Below are 23,291 nucleotides of genomic sequence, written 5' to 3' on the forward strand. Positions count from 1 at the left end.
TATTTCACGTAGCTAGCTAATAAATCAGTAGCAAGTGTTTGCGCCAACATTGGTTTTAATTAAGCCACCTTTGGGAGAATGGCTGTCAAGAGTCACCTTGACTTTGCTTTATTTCTTGTAAATTATTGTTACCGTAATTAGGGCTTTGACAACGGTTCCTTCAAGGCTATGTTGTTTTTATGTGTATCTGTCATATGATTGTTATGTAAAGAATCTTCTTTTAATTGAATAACTTTCAGTATGCAAACTCTGTCTACTACTACTCTGTCCTAAGACAGCTTCCAACTAATTCAAGGTTGGATAATTGTAAATGAACTATTGTTATCAGTCAACCGTTACGTGTTAAGTTAAGAAGTTGGTCTAGATACTCAAACTACAGTCAAAGTGGCAATCGATAAACTGAACATTGCGATTGTTGATAGGTATATACTGTTTTACACACTTTGTCAACTTCCACATAATGTCGATAAAACACAAAGTCCTAAATCAAAGACCAGTCTGAAGCCTACGAAAGAGGTCAACTTAAATGTCAAAAAACTTTAATTCAGCTTACAACAATAGCAGTGATTTTAAGTATTGAGCACAAAAACTCTTGGCTTGAGTTCAATAAACTGTACAAGCCGCCTTTTTAGTTTTTGCTAACATTGCTAAAAGGTCAGGTTCCAATATTATAAAGATCGGTTACATAAATTGTTTAGCTGCGCTATTATGAACTGCGTTAATATTTCTGCATGAACATATTTTCTCAGCGCTTTAATTACTTCAAAACTACTTAGAGCAAATATTATCCTAGTTCACATAGCTTGGAGTAGTTCCAACGGTTTGCAGAACTACAGCAGCGTGTCACCAATTATTTGTCTAACCCTAAAACGTTGCCAGCTATATGACCTGCACTACTACACTGCAGACAACTTTGAGGACGAGGTGAATAGGAGAATTCAGTTGGGTTGGGCTGCATTTGGGAAGCTACGTCGAGTCCTAACATCGTCGATCCCACAGTGTCTAAAGACAAAAGTCTTCAATCAGTGCGTCCTACTTGTCATGACTTACGGAGCCGAAACGTGGACACTGTCGGTACGGCTGGTTCGCAAGTTTAAAGTCGCTCAGCGGGCTATGGAAAGGGCTACGCTCGGCATTCCTCTGAGGGATCGCATCAGAAATGAGGTAATCCGTCAGAGAACCAAGGTCATCGACATAGCCCACCGAATCAGCAAGCTGAAGTTTCAGTGAGCTGGCCATATTAGCCGAAGAACCGATAACCGTTGGGGTAAACGAGTTCTAGAGTGGAGACCACGCCTCGGCAAACGTAGTGTAGGACGTCCTCAGGCACGGTGGAGTGATGACTTGCGCAAGACGCCTGGCAGGAGCTGGATGCGAGAAGCTGAAAATCGATCTCAGTGGCGTGCACTTGGAGAGGCCTATGTCCAGCAGTGGACTGCGATAGGCTGATGATGATGATGATACTGCAGAGCTCTAGAAATCCAAGTCATGTTATCTTTGTGATGAAAATCTTCAATATGGATTGACTACGATCCATATTGCTGGAATCAGCTTGATTCCTAGATTTACGTTTTAGTATATTATTCCTCGCTTTCAATAATGCTCAAAAACGAACTCGCACTTAAAGTCAATTAATCAATACACTTTTCCCGTGAATATTTTTCCGCGTTATTCTTCTTCCAAACAACTAATCAGAGTCCAATAAAAGGAGACATGACAAGTCAAAGCAGAATAGCTTTCTAAGTAATTGAGGCAATCAAGCTGAGACTTTATTTTGAAGTCTCTAATTAGATCGCAGGGATAGCGCCGCGCCATTAGATTCTATTTAGAATGCTTCTTTACAAATTAATGACAGGCCAGCCTCGTGGCCATGGTGCCTATTGAGGGTGCAATGTATTGTATCTTTTGAAAAGATCTTCAGTTCGTCCAAATTTTCCTGCTTCGTGATTGATTAACGATACCTTTTAAAACTATAGTCTGTCCCTACTTTAAGGGAAAAAATATTTTTTAATTAATAAGCTCTTTGAAGTAAATCAAGCTTCCCTGATAAGTAATTGACTTATCATTAAATGCCAAATTTTAATTACATTCATACCCAAATGGGATTAAACTAAAATTGGAAGTTTCAATAAAATTACTTCAAAAGCTGGGTCTCGTAGCCAAGTTTATAATCTAGCGCTAGACACAAAGCGAGAGAGCACTTTAGTTAAATATTTGTTGACACTGAAACATTCTGTGTATATTAATATCGTTTAAACCTCATCTAAATTGTATAGGTAGTGGTAATTAAGCTGCTGTTACTTTAGAAAACGTTTGCCATATTGTACAAAATAACGAAGACTAGCATTCAAAAAAGTTATCCTGAGCAACTCCGTCGGAAGCAGCTCTCAAATAAATAAAGATGTCTCCCCAAAGTCACGGAAATCTCGTGAAAAATTCAGAAATTACGCTGCTTGGACAAATTGTGGACGGATTTTCTTAAAATACTTACTCACGAAAGGTCAGAAGTGAATTTTAAGTAAAGGAATGTTTATCAGGCCTCTTGTCACTTGAAGGCAAATGTTCCGTGTGACGATCGCTGGTTTACGGTACATTCCGAAAATGTGAGCCAAAAGCTGGGCTTTGTTCAGGAATTTATAGCTCTGAAGCTGGTTTGTGGTCTGCTTGCAGTGTGCCGATCTAGAACTGTGTAATACTCAAACTTTGCCATCAAATGTCAATGCATTCGGCTAAAGTTCCAAAGTGTGTATAGACAATTAAGGTTAATACACACACATTACTTTAAAAACTATTCAGGAAAGTATTTTAAAGAATGAATCTCAACAGTATCGATATTGCTAAAAATAATGTTAAATACTTGAAATTACGGCAGGTAGAACAGTAAGCTTCGTGTGTTTCCAGTGTTGATAATTTATTTTGTGACGTACACTAAAGAATACCTAATCTAACCTAATCTATGCGAAAAACGTTACGCCGCCGACCCCAAATAAAATTCAAATTACGGCAGGAAGAAGATAATAAACTATCAAACGATCAAGTGACAAAGCATCGAGTGTACAAAAGGCGTGTTTAAATCTCTAAACAGCAGTGATAGCGTACACACAAGCATTTTGCGCACGAGTTACGATAATCAAGTGAAGTGATAGGTCAACATCGCTCGTGCTCGAGTGAGGCGACGCAAGCGCCCGATGTCATAAGCGAGAACTGCAGCCTGCAACGATGTTTGCAAACTGAATATGCAGGCCAGTTCCATAGCAATTTATTAAAAATACATATGCTTTAAAGCCATTTTAATTCAGAAATTGTTCTTAAAATTCACTAAATTCACTGCACTTCAGTCTTCAACCAAAATTTTTCAACGTAAGTTCAGTCTCAATGTCTAGTTTTCTAAATAATACAAATACAATTCGACTCTTATCAAAACAAATAAGGCTTAAGCATGAGCTGTTCAGTGACTCGAGCCTTCAAGCATAAATAATTTAAAGTATCTTTACGTGAGTGCTTCAGAGGAATAACCTTTGTGAATAACCATTTAATTTTGATTATAATGTACCTAATATAATATTCCCTCACGAATTCACACGTCTTCTAGTCCTAAACTAAGCAGAATTCGTACTATTATTTTATAAATACTTAGGTACACGTAATATTACTTTCACAGCTTAAATCAAACATCCATGTTCCTGCACGTAAATATTTGACTCATGTGGGAATCAAACCCGTGACATTCACCGTGGCGGGCAGAAACTCGAACTAACTACTGGCCATCATCATTATAACACGGTCATTATTCACTTGTTTTGTTGTTATTCATGTGTTCAGCGCGCACTAATCGCCTGTCCTTTAGGACTAGATAAGCTCTAAGGAGTTGTATGGTGAGAATAAGATGAATAGGCCGCTAGTTACGTAGCTCTCAGTGAGGCCTGATTGATATATTACGTATTGTCTATTACATAACAAGGATTCCAGCCTTCTCATACATAGGCAAACCCCTCCATATTAAACCTACCTAAGTACTACAAACATTAACTACACAAGTTTGGCACTCGTTACGGGTAGTCAGAAGCCAGAAATTCTGACAGTCATACCAAGGAGTATTGGGTTACCCCAGTTGTAAAAGTCAGATAGACAGTCGCTCCATGTAATACAAATGGTTGGGAAAAGGTCAGGCCATAAAAATACAAACATGAAGAAGTTCATCACTGACTTTATAATTGCTTCGCAGAATATGAAATCGCATCAGATGTAGGTACTAAGCGGACGTCTGCTGATCTAACAAGATGTTATAAAGCTGTGCAATTAATTACTGGCAACACTCGACGCGGATAAACGTCACGCGCACTAACGAGAAAGAAACTGGTTAACTGTTCATAACTTGCTGTAAACCCCAATTATTAAGACCATTATTAAGTAAATAATAGTATTTTATTGTCCAATATCCTTAAGACCTTAAGACAAACACGGTATTAAAAAGTAATCTAGCCACGCTCTTAAAATTAATATCCAGTGATTTTTATGTAAACGGTAATAAAATTCTGAGATCGAAAAATAATGAAGCCATTACCGAACAAAGTACCCCATTACAGTTCATTTATATATTCTGAGCCACATAGTGTAAGGCATTACGAATGGGATCTAAAAATGTATGTGCTTTTATACCCAGTCTAGCAGAAACGCAGCAAACTACCGAAAACCGGGAACCAGCGAGTGTTTTCGTAAATCATACAAACGAGGTCATTATAACAAGCTATTGTTTTATTCGCTTCATTTATTTGAAACTGATAACAACAACGCAGTAGTAATTTATTTGATTTGCTTGTTTATATAATTTAATGGACAGAAAAAACCAGTTTCCCTGAGCCCACGCACACGGCAAACTTTTAGTAAGCTGATAGCTTGATACGACTCATAAATCAGTATGAAGAAGAATGATAGTATGGTAAAGCATGAGGCCAGTATTATACCAACTAAAAGTATGATTGAATTCACTATTTTCCTAAAAATAACCATCGGTCAAATTATCAGCCGAGAACTACCTAAGTGTGTAATGTGCGGGGCTTTTTCTATACATATGTAGGTACAGCAAATAAAACTTAGAAAAACTAAAATCAGTTAAATTCTTTTAGGAGTGAAGGCTTACATAATGGTCAAACATTTGCCTATCAAACAATGTGTAGGTAACAGCCTTTCTGACTGTTAACAGCGCAAGTAATCGAAATTCAAATCAGTAACAAAAGACAAACACGCCGCCATGTTGGAAACTATTCCTGTAACCGTGTACTCGTGTTCAACCAGCCTCTGATTATTTCATTATGAACTACAGAACACAAAGAATAATTAACTAATAGAAAAACACTGAAGTACAAAGGAATTTCTCTCGACACTTGTTAAGGGAAAATTTATTGGTTTCTTTTGTTACATTGTGTGGAAATCAAGGAAATATGATTTAACAGCTGCGGATTTATTGATCACCATCGTCACGTGGGTATTGTTTTACGCTACCGGATAAATATCGTATATCCTCCCTCGATAAATGCGAGAATCTAACACTGAAAGAACTTTGCAAATCGAACTAGAAGTTCCTGACATTGATGTGTCCAAACAAACAAACTTGTATAGATTTTTGAGATTTTACAACGCGCTTTTTAGAAAGCTATATCAAGGATTTGTGACATACGTATTTGATATCGTATAAAGTTACGTGATGAAAATGTTTGACTTCTGTTTCGGACACAGTTTTGGGTCAAATGTAATTCGTTCGGAGCTTTAGAGTTAATGCCGTAAGTTTTTTGTGTTTGCTCGTAAAGTTCATCTTGATAGAAGTTTGTCGACGTGAGTCAATACTGATAACGGTTGTTTACTAACAAGATTGCTTAAAACCGATTTGTGATTTTCGTGTTACCATACTAAATCTAGCGTATAGGGAATAATAATCTTGGTTTAGTAAAAGCATAACAACGTTACTTGAATCACCGTGCTGTGTACAATGGAATTGAATATCTATAGATTTTCGAAATAATCAAACGTTACTATTTACTGTATTCTACTTAAAAGCATTTCTGTTGCAGATACCTAAGTGTGACAGATAAATTGATGTTTGAATCTTTATAATCTTAGAATCAATTAGTGTGAAGTGGTAGGCACTCATCTATTATAATGTTAATTTATTTTATTCCGTGACTAACCCAAAACAAAATGATTGCAAACCATTACTTAATCAAGTTGAAACTTTATAACTTCCAACTGTCCGTGGGTTACGAATTTACTTCACAATTGTTTGTTTGAGGACTGAACGGAAGACCACATTAAAACTTTAACGTAGTTATGTTCCTACTGTTTGATTGATTTTATAGAGCATTTATCCTAATGATACTGAATATTTCAATTTAATCAAAGCAACTAGATTCGTTCTGGTACATCCTGAGCTAAGTATATTCAGCGCCAAAATTAACCCAAAGATACAACAAAACTGTTTTGAATTTGTTGCGAACTTGTTCCTACAGTATTTTCCCAACGGTATTTTAAAGAGCCACGCCCTATTTATATAACAAAGAAACTTCAAATTTAAATAACAACGCCACGATGATAAACCTGAAGCGTGAAATCCTGTGAGTTTTATGTAGTTTGTCATGAAAACAATGGCAAGAATCGTAATCATACTTTTTGAACTCGCAATTATTCTCACCGTTATTTTCCTTCGTGGTTACCCTAAAGCAAATTCCTAGCTGACCCTTTTGGCATATAAAACAAAAACAATGCTTGAGCACGCCGCAGGGTTGCCCTCAAGTTCTAAAATGTGCAGAAATTCCTAACTATCAGAGTTATTTAGGAATATTGCGAGCGTCCTTCCCATTAATGAGGTCACGTTAGCCGCCCGTAAACAAAATCATCAGATTATTTAAGGAAACTTCTATCTACGGCGAAATTATGGCAGACGTTGAAATCCTTAATGAGTTGCAAGATAACGAGATTTCAAGCTTCGTTGAAATGAAAACTTGTTAGGTGGGTTTTTCATGAATAAAGGGTGAAAAAGTTGAAAAATGTAGGCAGTGCGCAAAACCTAAAAGAATATAAAAGCTTTATAATTTCACTTATTCTAGTGGTTTTACCGTCGCCTCGTAGGAACTTCTTACTTCAAAAATCTGTATGAAAGTAGCCCCTTCCCTCGATTAATGAGCATACTAACACAGTATTAAGCAAATCGAATCAGTGGTTCCTGGATGACCGTGGCAAAACAAATAAACTTTTTGGCTTTGTAATATAGATCTGTGTTACACTGAAGGAAACTAAGTGGGTTTAAACACTATAAACAAAAGCAAAATCATTTATTTACCCTTCCTGTCAATCGACGATGCACATATATTATGGATGTTTTTTTATTTGTTTTCCCTAAACTTCGTCGTATCAGAAGATCCCTTACATTTATCACGATTTCGGCTACATCCGTTAACGATTCGTGTGTGCTGAATATTTTTTGAAAACATTTTGGAATGTCTTTTCATTGAATCTTATTTATGTTTACTTTGCAACCGTGAATGCATAATTTGCGCTTCCTTGAAAATCTTTTGGAGAGTCTCGAAAGCTTTAGTATCTTTTCATTTCGAATGTACACTTATTTACATATTTAATTTATTTTATGTACAAACATACGTAAAAAGAGAAAATATAAAAGGAATAAAAGTAGAGAAGCAATAATTTTCCGAAGCCATAAAACGCGGCATTGTTTTGACAGATGGCAGTACTAGCTTAACATTTACATAAAAATGTTCAATTCATCACACGCTTAGCAGATATTGCGCGTATTTCTCGGAAATCGACGTAAACGCTATAAATAGAGAAATTCTATGCAGATGTGCCTCGCTTCCTGCGCAGCGCCTCTCACAGTGTAACCTCACTTGTACATGTGTGGGTGGAGACTGTTCCATACTATTGCATAGCTAAAGACTTTGTTTGTATGTTTATTTGTTTGCTTAAATGCGGTAATTGCAGGCACTACTGGTCCGATTTGAAAAATTCTTTCAGTGTTAGGTATAAATCATGGAAGAAGACTTAGGATAATTTTATATCAGGGTAAAACCGCTGGCTGAAGCTGTAGTTCTATAAATAAACAGTATGGTGTGGCTTCCCGGCTGTCGTGTAGATGGGTTACATTTGAAAGCGTTGCGGTCATAAAGTTTATTATCTACAACAGCAGGGTTCACTTCAATCTTAAGATGAAAGTAGATCATTATGTTGTCGCTCGGTAATGGAGAACACTCGTGATGTTTTAAAATAGAGTTTATGCTGTCCTTGCATCGCATGCATACCCGCGTACAGACTCACTCATAACATAGTTAGATTTTTGTTCGTAACTCGTTATAATTAACACAACATAAAATAAAATAAAACATAAAATAATATAAAATAAAATAAAATAAAATAAAATAACATGTTTATGTAAGGGGACTTATGATTAGTTTTACCTCGGGGCATACAGTTTTCCTAAGTAAGATATGGACAGAAAAAGTGAGTGAGCATAAGAATTTTTTGTAAATCAGAAAAGTTATTCGATTAAATATCAAATGAAAGTTTAGTAAGTTTCAAAGAACTGTAGTTTAACATTTAATACATTTATTCATGATGGACAAGGGCAGCGTATCTTTTAACAAAAACTTGACCTTTTCGCAACACGGATAAAATAGATGATCGGTGTTTGTGCAGAAGTAAAGATAAAATTTAATAAAACACTTTACTTCGAGTAGGTTCAGACTGAAACAATTCCAAACATCTGGTATCTCAATGAACGAACTTCGCGATCTGTTTACTTATAAAATTCCAAAATTGTAAACGAAATAAATATATCCGACATTACAGTCTTTTAAAAAATTGAAAGGTCCTTAAAAATAAAGCCTTTGGAGAATATACAAGACAGAATGAAACTAGAATTTTCTAATACTTTAGTTCGTTGCTGTTATACTCGTATGTAATGCTATGAGGCCTCGGGGAGACATTGTCGGATAAGGAAAACCCTCACCTATCGCTTATCTGCTTATCCTCCTCACATTTATGTTTTTTACTTACGTTAGAGACATTGTGCGATGAAATACGATAACTTTTTATAAATTTCTGCAAAATATTTCGTGAATAGCGATGTTATTTTTGTTTTGTAAGAAGTTATTTTCATACGAACGTTATATTGGTGTTATAAACATAATTTGGAAAATATGAAAATGGAAAAGGTTATGTTTGAATGTGCCGTTGATATCTTATGTAGATAAATTATGTCCATTTTGATTAGGTACCTAAATTATCCTAACCATCTAACTACCATTATCAAAGTCGAAATTAGTTTTTTTCTTCACGTTCTAACAAGAAAATCTGATACCAATATTCTTTTAAAAGAGTATTTTAAAACTTCGAACCAAGAAAGGAATATAAAGCGAACGGCTCGGCCACAGTTTTACATAGAATTACCATAATCTGAGCAATTAAGCGTGTTTAAAGGCCCAGGGGAGGAGGGTTTCTCGAAAACAAAGATGTTTGATGAGCCATTTTTATAAAACCATAAAATTAATTGATAGAAAAACAGAAAGCTTTTTGCTAATAAGTTTGGTATTTTTTATGGCTTTCAGCATTTCAGTATTTGATAATTAATTGGAACCAATCTGGAATATTCATGTAGCAATAAATATCAAAGTATCTACTATTTTTAATAAAAGTTTTTTTTTTTTTTAAAGCAGTAGGTTCTTTCTCCGTCTTCAAAGCATGAAGAGCTTTATGCTACACTTGGCCTCCAGCAGTGGTTGATGAACACCATGCTTCATATGGCAAAATAGAGCCGCCCCTTAAAAACATAATCCAATATACAGCATATCTACATCTCGTAACGATGCTGCGAGCAATCTCTGAGGAGCAGCGAGTGTGCGCTAATTCCTGGTTAACATGCGTAGGTACCAGCTCGTACATTATTCTCGCCACGTCGCCAAAACTTAACCTATATCAGAGTTTTTAGCACTCGCCGCCGAAATAAGTCGATGACTTTATGTGCCTACATGTTCCATATAAATTACTCCAATAAAATTCGTAGAAAGTTCCACAAACTTGAAAATGTTTGACGTAATTTTACGCTCGTGTAAATACTTCATTTTACTATTAGGTACTTCATCAAGATAATACTGTTGAACTAAGAGTAAAAACATAATTTGAAAAGTGCTTTTTGAACAATTTTTTCCTCAATTTAATTTAGGTAATCGACATGTTATTTCATTGGATCTCGTTTTTCATTGCACCTGAAATTTTATTTCAATTAAGTGATTGATTGAAAGTAGAAACCTTTAATCGGCACAAAAAAGAACTTGGAAAACCATTTCGAAATTAATAATATTTGAATGTTACAAATAAATTAGTTTTATTCTACATCTGAATAGTATTTTCTTAAACAGCTCTTACAATGCGGAAGGTACGGGTATAAAGCGTTCTATTCGTGTATAAAGTTCACATTTTTATGAGCACGTAAAGTATCCTCCCTGCAAACCTGAGACACTTGACAAATGTACCTACGTGACACTTTATCACACGCACTCATTTACAACTACTGAATATTATTTAAGAGCTCCTGTTATTAAATGAGACGAACATGAATGGTTGCCTCGTCAAGATCTTATGATTTATGTTAGTGAAAGACGAAATGATTTATAACAGCTTTGGTTACTTGATTACCTATGATTTTTTGTGATAAAAATGCATTTGAAAGTGGAGCAAACTTAACTTACATATGAGTAACCTAGTCTCTCTTGTCTAAAAAGCGCCTGGGTTGTAGCTGTAAACTACAGTTGCCGGCAAGTCCACCTTAGCTGTGGTAAATTACAGTTTATACACTTCCACATAAATCGCAATAATCAACATTTACTAGAGCTTATTTCTCAACTAATAAGCTACATGGTTAACCTAATGAATCGAACCGGAATAAAGCGTAGGTATATCGTCGAAAATTCCATTTAGACGATTTTCACGGATCACTAGAGATGAAAGCGATCCCCACAATCCATATAACCATCAGCCGATACACCAACTAGGGTTACCAATGAATATCTTATCGCTGTCCGATCAAAGGCTGTAGCACTTATACAACATAATATATAGCCATTAACATTGAATGCCGTAAATCGAACCGCGAAACTTCTCCGAGCAATGGTTATTTCTTGATAAATTAAGCTTGGTTTTCAAGTCATGTAAACGAGGATGTCAATTCACTAGCAACATTAAATAACTGTCGCGTAACATAGCAATAAGTCCGACCTATGTATACTTACTTAATATTGGTTTTTTATGCTTTTATGCCAAAATTAAATGAAATAAATTCGTTTTTGTGCAAAAATGGATACCGATCTGTAAGTGGTAAGTAAGTGAAGCTAGACTATCCTTTTCAGAAGTAATTTCATTATGATACACATACATCATAATTAATCAGAATCATGACAAAATAACTATTCCTCGGGAAGGAAAGTCGCAGGTAAAATTTTATGCACACCTCATAATTATTGAGCAACAAGTGAAACTCTATTACATAATGAGTTTTCAATTTCCCGCGTCACGTTGTCAACCCTGCGGCCTTGTACTGCAGCAGCATGGGAGAATGATACATTTTTAAACGGTTTTATTTAGCTCACCCCGTTTGTTTTATTATTTATTCATTCTTTCTTGGGTCAAATTTAGAAATTGAAATTTCAGTGCCTTCCTGTTGTCAGATTGATCTGAAATTTGGTACACACCTTTAATTCCGATGACAATACAATATAGTAATATCAATAACATTGTAAATCCAAGATGGCCGCCGGTACAAAATGGCGGATTACATATTTTTCCACAACCCCCTCAATATGGGTATCAAATGAAAGGGCTACTCAAGTAGAATACTGTCAGCAACCCCAACGGGGCCCAACAGGGCCAAGGCCTGCCTGGGCTGCGGGATTGTCCTAAAGAGTTACCGTGGTCGTGGTACATAAAAGGCCTACGACGAAAAAGAACGGTTTTTAGTCAGTAAGAGTCTGGCACTCCCTCACCGCTGCTGACCCATGTATAGAATGAAGAATATTCGGTAGGCATTTTCATTAAATACTAAAAACTAGATAATAAAAAATCGGTAAAAAAACTTTTAAGTTAAACGGTTTTATATCTTATGTGCACTGAAAAATAAAAAATAAAAAAACAGTTACTTACCTATAAACCTACGTAGGTGGTCCCGGTCATATTAGACTAAAATAAAAACGTGGGGCCCTCTGAAATCCTACTTATGGCAAAGCATATCTTTATACTTTGGTAGATCGTGAGCTCGGCGTTCGCTGATGAAGCCGCTACGGCTGATTATTGATTGTCAAAATCTCCAGTTATGATTATAGTAAGTCGATGCAATCCACACCTATTATACCTCTAGCTAGAAGAAAGTATTACAGCAATAGTTACGGAATGGGCCCCACGTTTTTATTTTAGTCTAATATGACCGGGACCACCTACGTAGGTTTATAGGTAAGTAACTGTTTTTTTATTTTTTATTTTTCAGTGCACATAAGATATAAAACCGTTTAACTTAAAAGTTTTTTTACCGATTTTTTTATGACTTTGTTTTAAATTTAGTCACGTAGGTATCTGGATTTATTGCGACGCGCACATTACTGAACGAAATCCGCGTAAAAGTATTGTACCTACATATAATGGTTAATTGTAGTAACTGTTTTATAAAGGAGTAGAATTTTAAAAGACATTGTGAAAAATCTTGGATATTCTTTTAAAAGTCATCATCATCTCAGCCGTAGGTGTTGCTCTGCTGAACATAGACGTCCCATATTTACCAAAAGACCGCTTGTAAGCTAAAGTATACCTATATAACTGAGCCTAAAATTTTTGTTAATGAAGAAATAATAAATGTGTGTCAACTACGACTCACATCACAACAAGTGAACCATTAATTAACGTGACCACGGAGCTGTGTAAAGTTTCAATAATGGAATCATGGAGTTCAGTACGCATCATTATTTTGTATCATTTTATATGATCCGATATAAAACGTGACACTTCGTTAATGAACGTCACAATCAGGATTGCCTGCCTCTCACTTTTAAATGAAAAATAAAACTTGATCATTCCGTTTTCCATAATCTATTATTCAATGAATTTAAATGACAGAAAGAAAATATTAAATATTCATCTCTAATTTGGAATTATCACCCGAAGCGTTCAGGCGGCTGACGTGGTTCCACGAAGCCTTTTCATTCAAATATTAATCTTGTATTGTCCAAAATACCAGAATCAACCAAACCCATTGTTGGAATAAAAAAAGTTGTAAAATTATTCAACGCCTTTGTAAATATTAAAGTCACAAAAGGAATATCGTTCTATTCGTTTTATATGAATCATACTTTTGTTTTTTTCACTTTGTGTTTGAATTCATTTGTGAATTAAACACTTGGTACTTGGCATGGTAATTACATGTTAGAACTCAGGAAGAGTAATAATGTAATTTAACGACTACTTTTATATCCAAACATTTTCAAGTTTAAGGTACAGGGGTAGGTAAAGGTACAAATTGTTAATTTCATTTAAAGACAAACTTTACAGCTCCTACTTTCGAGTTAAACAAATTACGCCGTCTGAATTTTAAACAGTTTCATTATTCGTATCCAATAAAACTTCGATACCTAGTAGTAGGGTTTTATTACCTCTGTCCCATCGACACACTGACACGTATTGTAAACTTATCTTAACTTTAATTTTATTTTTAACTTCAATATTTATCTTTCCCTCCAATAATGAAGCTGTAACTTTTCTGAAAAGTAAAATAGTGCCAAGCTACTCAAGACGATTGGTTTTGATATCGACACTTACACCCGTCTGACCGACTATTGTCCACGACTTTGGACACGCGCCAAACAAGAAACCTAGTCTCCGAAACCGCCATATTTTTTTATTGGCCGTCATAAAACTAATCGCCTGAAAACTTGTCTACAGATACAGAATAACTTTCATTAGTTTGAAAATAAGGATAATATATTAATTTGAGGGAGGCAACGGATAAAACTTACTAAATTAAGTAAGAATCCTTGAAGTTAAAGCTTTTGGAAGAGGCAGCATGTGTCACTAGCGCCATCTAGATTTGAACGGGGGACATTAATAAGGATTCTTATATACCAATTGTTAACCCGTGGTTTTACCCACGACCCAAGAGAGCCATTTATCGCAACTGGATAAAACGTAGTATAATATACATGACAAGCCAAACTTGCAAATAAACAAACTTTTAAAATACATGTATTGTTTCTGTTGGTTTATGTACGAATTTCAGCCAGTTCCCTTACTTACACTATCCTTTGCTACTTATATGAGTTAGATGGGGTCACGTAACATATAAAGTTTACGATTGTTGGAGTGGGTCCAAGAAATTCACGTTGTATGCCTCAACCAGCATGTTTCGATCTCCATAAAACTGTTAGGACGGAGAAAAAATGATTGAGTGTAAGGCGTAGTGTGAGTTACAAAGTGGTTACAATAGAATTACACAAACACACGAGAGCAAAATACAACAAATTCTCTCAATCAGTGCATTTTAAGAGCATCAAATAGTTTGTTATTTCATTGTCCTAAATCTTCAGTATTACATTTTAGGCCTGAAACTGCGTTAAGTAGGCACGGGTGGAGTGTATGTGTGTATAATTGTATGAATACAATGTGCTGATTGATGCTTGATTGTGCGATTCAGGCATCAAACCCAGGATTCGGGAGAAAACTTTGGTAATGACATAATGCAAATAAGAAGTCACATCCTATCATGACAGCTTATACCCTGTGTAAACCTACCTGAAGTTGAAATAGCTGTACAGTTCCCCAAACATTTTGATGTTTCAAACTATGTTCTTACCTGAAACAAAAATATTAGAGTTGATTAAAGATCAAAATTATATTTCTACGTTCAGCAGTGGTCAGATTTTTTGGTTGTGGGTTTTGTTTCGTATAAGTATTTATCTCATTGTCCGAGTATTAAAAATCACCTGTTTACTGGTCATTTAATAATAAACCTCTACCATCTTATTATAAAACCTGGTCTTTAAAAGTAGGGTAAACTCACCAGTAACTGGCCACTTAAGGACAGCGAGTTGTTCATTTAAGTGCCATGGCGAAATGTGTCAAGAAATTAATATTCTTGTATCAACTTTAGTTAAAGCAAGTATCCATTTATCGTTATTAGTGAGTAAAATATGAAACTACATAGAATTATGTAGTAATATTTTAATAGAATGAAAAAGTAGTATTTTTTAGTAATAACTGGCCATTTAAAATTAGATATTAGCCACCTTAATACCAATAACTGGCCATGCAAAAATAATATTTAAAATCAATTAAAATATATAGAATAAAGCAACTATATTAGTAATTATAAACTTAAAAAACATAATAAAACAAATTCTAACAAGGTGGTTCTTAATTCGTAAAAAAAAACTATAACTTAGCTTAATTTAATGAGATCAGTATACCACAGTTCGTTTGCACTTAAATCATAGTATGGTAACGAGGAACTTGTCATTTGTATTTATTGACGTGTTTAAATAAATTAATTACATCATCATCATCATCATCAGATGTAGAGTAATCTTTGTAACAATTATGGCACAAAAAAGAATCACATTCATCATCAGGAATATGAATCCTGTGAGATAATGGTATGCAATTCTCATGAAATTGTTTGTTACAGAGCCTACATAGGATCACCCTTCTTGTTATTAGATTCAAACAATAGTCACAATAGACACTTCGGTTTTTCTTATTTTCTAACAGTTTCTTAGACTCATCTTGACTATTTATAATTTTACTAGTAGCAGTCTTTTTTGTTTTATTTTTTTATTTTTTATTTGGTACATCATTCTCTTTTTGACTTTTTTCTCTTCTCGTAACCTCTTCCTTTCTTCTTTTGCGGCATCTTCTTCTTGCTTTTTAAATTGTTTTTCTCTTATCTTGTCAACATATTGATTGGATGTTAACGCAAATGTAGTTCGCTCAATTTGGCGCTTTCGTTGTCGTTTGGGAAAATCGGGCAACTTTTGTTTCAGGTATTCAGGTATTTTGTTTCAGGTAGGGGAAAATTTACAAGAGTATGGTCAGACCTGCTGTCTTGTATGGATCAGAGTGCCCACAAAAGCGACGAATGAAAGACAATTGCATGCGGCAGAGACGAGAATGTTAAGAGGTATGTGTGGAGTTACGCGAATGGATAGAGTGAGGAATGAGTATATAAGAGGAAGTTTGAAAGTAGCGCAGGTATCAGAAAAACTGCGTGGAAACCGGCTGTCGTGGTATGGGCATGTGATGCGATGATGTGAGGAATGAGAATCATGTTGTGAGGAAGTTGATGAGTATGAATGTGGACGGATATAGTGGAAGAGGAAGACCAAAGAAACGATGGATGGATTGTGTGAAAGTAGATATGGTAAGAAAGAATGTTACTTGTTAGATGACGGCAGATAGAAGAGTTTGGAAGGAGAAAGCACGCTGTGCCGACCCCAAATAAAATTGGGATAAGGGCAGGAGGATGATGATTTTGTTTCAGGTATTCCGAGAAAGGTATATTCGAGAGAATAGAAATTGTTTTATTTGGATTGGATACCTTCATTGTTTTCAATAAATTTGATAGCATTTTCTATTGCCTCTTTAGAGTATTGGCGTTTTTTTAAAGACATTTCAGAAAATCTGTCCAACAAAAAAAAATTCCGTCAGTAACTGGCCATATAACTATCAGTAATTGGCCACCCATGCCAGTTACTGATAAACGTGTATATTTTTATCTGGATTTTTTTACACGATAGTGTGCCATATATTCATTCTAAATATGTTTATTTTTTCGTAAAATTCGGACATTAGCGTATAATTCAGTAACTGGCATGAGTGGCCAATAAATGAAAATATACAAAAATGAAAATCAATAACTGGCCACCCAACTAATCTCGCTTTATTATAAATACTGACAGAATAAAACTTTAAAAAGCGATCGTTTACCATCTATACAATACCACAAACACAATCAACTCACGTTTACTACACGAAGTATTACTAAATTCACTTTTAATTTCAATCATTACCTTAAAATTTTTTTAAGGATTTACCGTTCACGTCGGGACTCGTACTCGTGCTGTCACAAAATGGCCGATATTTTTGGCGCTAGTATTCATAGAGGAAAAAACTGTCACTATAATGAAAGCTAGTTGAGTAGGTAATAGGTACTAACAATTAATAATAGGTGGCGTTCTATGAGAATAGTTCTTAATTTATGCAGTCAAAGTGAATAGTGGCTAATAATTGAAAGTGGCCAGTTATACCTCGGTTTACCCTACTTCATCGCCATCCACAAACCATACAAAAATCTCCTAAAAGTTACTTCATTATAGTGACAGTATTGTTGAATCTACAAATAAATGCTACAATTTTTATAATGGAGAATAAAAAAAGATAGGTTTGTTACATTTCCTTAATGCAATAGTGATCCCATTAGGCCTAGCGTTACACGTAACATACAACAGGCAAACATCTATGAAGGTTCAATGACAAGACGTTCAAGAACACTTACATTTTACTGGAGACCACTTAGAAAAAGAAAATAACATTACAATACAATAGATTGTCATGTATCCCCATATAGATTCATGTTTCCTTTCTCTTTATCGGTTCTGGAAATGTGTGTAAGTACTCTGTAATTCTAATAATATTATTACGAATACAATATTTTCTTTTGGATTGTTAACTCAGCGGTATTTTTGTAAATGAATTTAGAAAATGGCGTTGTGGCCTAGTTTCTTAGAATGTTATCAAATAGTTTACGTAATTTTATTACATTTTTTGTTATTTAATAGTGGGTTCTGCCAGCGGATTCAGCTGTGTCCCATGGGAACTAATTTACATACCCGGATATAGTTTAACCTGCAGCCTCACTCGGCAAGTGGGCTATAACGCCCTTCTACTAGATGAGACAGACAGCTTAATATTAGTGTTGGTAACAAGTCTAATCCTAAAGAATTAAGCTTTCTAAAATCGAGTTTTTTTTAATATTCCTTTACATGTATTTTTTATCGAACCCGCGCATACTGGGCACGTAAAATCTCAACGAGATGTAGGAATATAAAATATTGAATACTGAATAAAACATACTTGTGTGTATAACTCTCACGTACCGCTATATAGACCAGTGAAACGGATACAGGAATACATTAATTATAAAAACCTCAATCGTATGTTCACCTTCTCGGTATATGTATTAAAGCGTATTTTATATGATAACTGTATTGAGTTTTTGATATTTAGTTTTAATTTATACATGACTAGCTTGAACCCGCAGTTTCAGCACTTTCAGCCACACTCCACTATAAAGTTGGAGCACATACATATTTTAAGTTATACACCAATCTAAATGTGTGACAAATTTTAGTTTATTCCGAAGCGTGATTGAAAAACCATCATCTCCACAATATCCACATTTATAAAATCTATTAATAGGAGAATACAGAAACAACCACACCCAAACATACTAATTCTTACAAGGTTAATAAGTCAACATTGTAGCTATCGTAGCTTTACAAAGTTGGCTACGATAAAATCTTAACCAATTGTGAATGAAAAGAGGTAGCACCAAAAATTCCAATTGATTTCATCCTTCTCATTGCTATAATAAACTCACAAAAGGTTAGTGCGTCAAAGGACCGAAGCTAAGTTAAAGTATTGTAAGCTCACAAGTTAGAAGTAGGTACTACTTATTTACTTAAGCGGTTTGAACAAGTACTCTTTTATTAAATGGAAGCGTAAATCATAAGAATATTTTAAAGAGAATTTGTGTGTTAAACGGTTATAGGACTTTATGTGGCATTTTTCTAGAATTATTTATAGTTTATTTTTCCAGATTCCTGTTGTCGCCCAGGGATCGACGATTTGACCAAAGTGGCGAGTAGTGGATGGCTGCGGGCTACCTCAGGCAGGGTTGCCTGGCCTACATTCAGCAGTGTATGGGGATGGATTTTCCATTCCATAACCACCAAGCTAGGCAGGCGTGTTGGTTTCCGCAGTTTTGTAAAGATTTGACAAATGTTGCTGTTACCGGTCTCGCTTTTATCGTTCCAGTGGTGATTTATAAACTATGCAAATTATATTTATTGACATGAAAAATAATAAGATGTGTTAATAATTAAAACTATATTTGCATTAGAAATACAGAAGTGAAATCTAACAATGTTTCCTTTTTAAACCTCTTTCACAACCTCTTTAACTCGAGCCCCTTAATAAAGTAGCAAACACGTGTAAACTTTATTACTATCTCTGATTCCAAGAACATAACCATATCGATATCACAGCCAAAATAATGGAATAAAAGCGTGAAATTAATATTAATAAATGCCGTTAAAATAGAACCTAGGAGGAAAAAACAGCAGCACATTAACAAATAATTTCTATTGAAACCATTTGAGCAAGAAATAAGAAAGAGTTTTTATAGTTAGTGAACAAAAGCTGGTGTGGCTGTGACTAATGAACGTGAAGCCGGAGGTAGGTACGCACGCGTGTCCCTCGTCACGACCTACATACTTTATACAGAACCTTTCAGTCACACGCAGCCAGAGCATTTCCATATCATTTAATTTTTTCCTTAAAGACCCAGTAGGTACTTATTCTGCTTTATGATCTAACCCGGGTCTGGGGAAGGTGATTGTCTGCCTACTTATTTTCTAATTTGGTTTATCGGCATTCAACCTATATGTACATCCAACGAAAAACTCTTATTCAAATTGAAAATGCCTACAAGCTAGGGTTTGTTTGATATCACCGTACAATGTTATGCGGGTCTCAAACATGTACCTATGTTATACTACGATATTTTACTAAATTACTAAAATACCAAAGGCGGCTCGCAGAGTGCTCGTGAGGACCGTGGACGAGCCGTACTCACTTGCAGGTTGATACCGTATCTGATACGTTACGTGCTACACTTCTAAGTGAGTACCCAGCTTAACGTAAATGTAGGTCCTTTAATTTGAATAAATTATACGAAGACTACCGTATTTAAGATTATTCGAAGTACAACGTTTAACTTAAGTATCAGGATCATAAAATTGGAAGGCATTATGCTCGTCTGACTTTCCTCGTCATTTGTCTAATTTATACTGATGGCTGAACCTTCAAACAGTTTCTGGAGTAAGGAAGGTAATATCTATATTTCTTTTAGTAAGGAATCTAGAAGATTTTTGTTGAAAACTTCTGTTACAATTTAAAGTCGTTATAATTGTCGTTAATCAAAACAGACACATTTTTGTAAAAAAATAATAATTTGTCCTGTCACCTTTGTTTTGCTGTATAATTATTACACTTTCGTTATTCAGATATAAAACTATATTTATGTTCACGCAGAAAATTTACGTATCTTTATGATCTGTTTCATCGTCGTTATCAAAATTATATCTGGCATGTGTAACGATTTAATGCTTCCCATCGGTAATAAAAAGTTGTTGTTTACATTCTGACTAGAAAGTTAATCAAGGGATTTGATTAGGTGCGTTAAATACTGCACCTCGCGCGACTTTTTTTCTTTCTCTGTGAAGAAAATACAAAAGAAGTAAAATGCGCATTTCCGCTGAAAATAATGTTCCTACTCGGCCGCAATCAAGCAGGTAAAAACCCTGTCTGTTCCGTTATTAATGGACTGACTGCAGAGAAGTAGCTACTGAATCAATTTATATAATACAAAGAACATTGTGAGTGACTCCTCTCACGATTGCCTCACTAAAAATGAATGGTTTGTGTCTGTTGATGACAGGAGTCAACTGTTTTGCCCGTTTTGGCGTATTGCCCTTGATATGGATCCAAAAAAGGGGCGCAGTATAGTTGTGCACAAACTGGGGCAGTTTTGCCGCTTTTGTTCCTTTTTGGTGTCATGTTTATATAGGAATGTGTTGGAACAGTTTTTATTTGTAGAAATTCGTTAATTCCAGTTTATTAGTAAATCATTACAGTGTGTCATCGCGATGCATGACAGCTATGACAATCAAATGTCTCCACTTACGACGAAGTAATAATTATAATTATTATATCAAATACCTGATGCGTGGACAGCGTCATTTCCAATTACCATTGCACCGTTACAGAACACAAAAAAAATATATTATGAAACACTTTAACAAAGAGAGAGAGAGTTGCAAAAAACGTCGCGATACAAAAAACGCGATTGTTGAAATTAATTATTCAGAAGTCTGCCAATTATTTTTAACTAAGTGGTGTTATGAAATATTCACGTGAGAACACAATTTGTGTCGTACTGAGTTCAGTAACAGTGCGTCATACATGCGTGGCTTTATTAATTGGCATCGCGCTTACAACGTCATTCCATAATTATACAAAGGAGGGATTAAAAAATGCTTTTGACGTTTTTGAAAGCTTTGATAGGGTAGTATGCCGAAGGCTGGGAACATTTCTTTTCAGCAGAAGCAGTGTGTCACACTTTGTACCCTTTTTGCAGTGGTTGACGTGAAAACAGTTGCTTTCATTACCTGCTCTATGCTACCTGAATTTTTCTTTTCACACTTTTGCGGTCCCGTTTAGAAAGTACCTATTTTTAGAGTTTTGTAGATAAAGCAGTTATGATAAAGTGACAAAATTCATCATGGATACTTAATTTTATCTTCATATTTTACCTTAACCTTAGATGAATGATACAGTATAATAAATCAATATTTATTTTCAATGTCTTTTAAATATTTGTTATTTTAATAAAACATAATTTAAACACCGTCTTTGAATAGTTTGTAGGACTTTTGGTAACTTTGAAATAATTCACGGAGGTCCTTGAAACTATTCACCCAGGGGAAATACAAACAAATCTGTTCTAGCTTTTACTAGATTTAGAAAAAAAAAATAAGTAAAATAAAATAAAACCTAATTTTCTCAAAAATAACAGAGCCTTAAGAATACAAATATTTTATTGCTATATTGTTTTACGTATCACAAATTTTTACTATACTTTCAGATTATACTTTACTTATACACCGCTATTTTTTAATTAGTGCACAAACTTAAAGGGCTCATTTAAAAAGTTCTTAGTATTATCTATGCAAAGTTTCAAAAACTAATATTCATAATCAGCAAAGTTATTAGCGATAAGTTATATCCAAAAATTTCACTCAATTCATGGAAACATTGTACAAGTTATTCCAGGTCATTCATAGTAGTATTCATTAATAATATTCTGTCGCTCTCGCATTCGCGTGCTCTCGCTCGAACTTGCCCCGCGTCCAACAGCTGATAACGAATGTAGGTAACTAAAACGCATAGATGCGTTACGATTAAAAACTAAGAAAAAGTAAAATAAAAGGTGTACGGAAAATAAACTTTTATTCAATTCAAACTTTTCCTTCATACTTTATTTGGGCTTAGGACCAACAAAATTACCAACTTTTTCAAAATGAATTATTAAGAAATTAGGTGACTAAATTAAAAGATTACGTGGTAAAAAGAAATCAAATAAGTAAAGTTGTAAAACTTGTGAAAAAAAGTAATTTTGGCGTATTTAAAAAGTTTGAATCAGCTGATATTTACAATAATTGTTATGTCACCTTAGAATTTACGTACCTACTTATTTACAAAAAAACTTACAGATATTTTAGCTGTCCTTCAAAATGTCCACCACCATTTTCAATACAAACACGAGCACGTTTAATTAAATTGTTTTTTAATGATAAAAGTATGTCTCGTTTACTTTTTACTTCGTCAAACGCGTCCAGTATGCGCTGTTTTAATTGTTCTACACTTGTAGGCTCACTAACGTACACTCGTCGTTTAATTTCACTCCACAAAAAAAAGTCCAATGGCGTGAGATCAGGAGATCGTGGCGGCCATGCCACGGGGCCGCCTCGACCGATCCACCGACTCCCGAACTGAGTGCTTAGTGCGAGTTTTCGTGAATTTTTTTACGGACTCACATGAGAGCGCGTATACTAAGATTTGTATGGAACAAAAACAGCTCCACCTAGTGTCAAAAATTGGAACCTGTTTTTGTTCCATACAAACAGTGTTGCCAACAGTTGTAGAAGCTTACCACCAGAGTCAACTTTTAAAACCACCAGAAAACCACTAACAAAAATTTATCCCACACTTAAAATCACCAAATTCACCACTAAAAAAATATTGTTTATATTTTATTGTAACCTAAAACAATTTAATCATCCAAAGATGTAACTCGGCAACGATAGAAAATTAAAACAGACAAAGCATTACATCTGTTTAGCAATTCATCCGACCCG

General features: G+C 34.9%; 1 protein-coding gene across 5 annotated transcripts in view; it reads right to left on the reverse strand.

Annotated features, from left to right (window-relative positions):
- The window catches only part of LOC124640017, a 154,404-nt gene that overhangs the window by 89,842 nt on the left and 41,271 nt on the right, over positions 1-23,291 (reverse strand). For 4 of the 5 annotated variants that reach the window (XR_006985518.1, XM_047177592.1, XM_047177591.1 and 1 more), the window contains exon 1: positions 14,830-14,890. The exons of the other annotated variant lie outside the window; for it this stretch is intronic. Coding sequence is in view for 3 of the 4 variants with exons in the window: in XM_047177592.1 (XP_047033548.1) it covers positions 14,830-14,864 (35 nt within the window). In the remaining variant the exon portion in view is untranslated. Of the gene's footprint in view, positions 1-14,829; positions 14,891-23,291 lie in introns of those variants that run through there. 5 annotated transcript variants of the gene reach the window in all.

The sequence above is a fragment of the Helicoverpa zea genome, chromosome 20, assembly GCF_022581195.2.
Source record: "Helicoverpa zea isolate HzStark_Cry1AcR chromosome 20, ilHelZeax1.1, whole genome shotgun sequence".
In the NCBI taxonomy this organism is placed as follows: domain Eukaryota; kingdom Metazoa; phylum Arthropoda; class Insecta; order Lepidoptera; family Noctuidae; genus Helicoverpa; species Helicoverpa zea.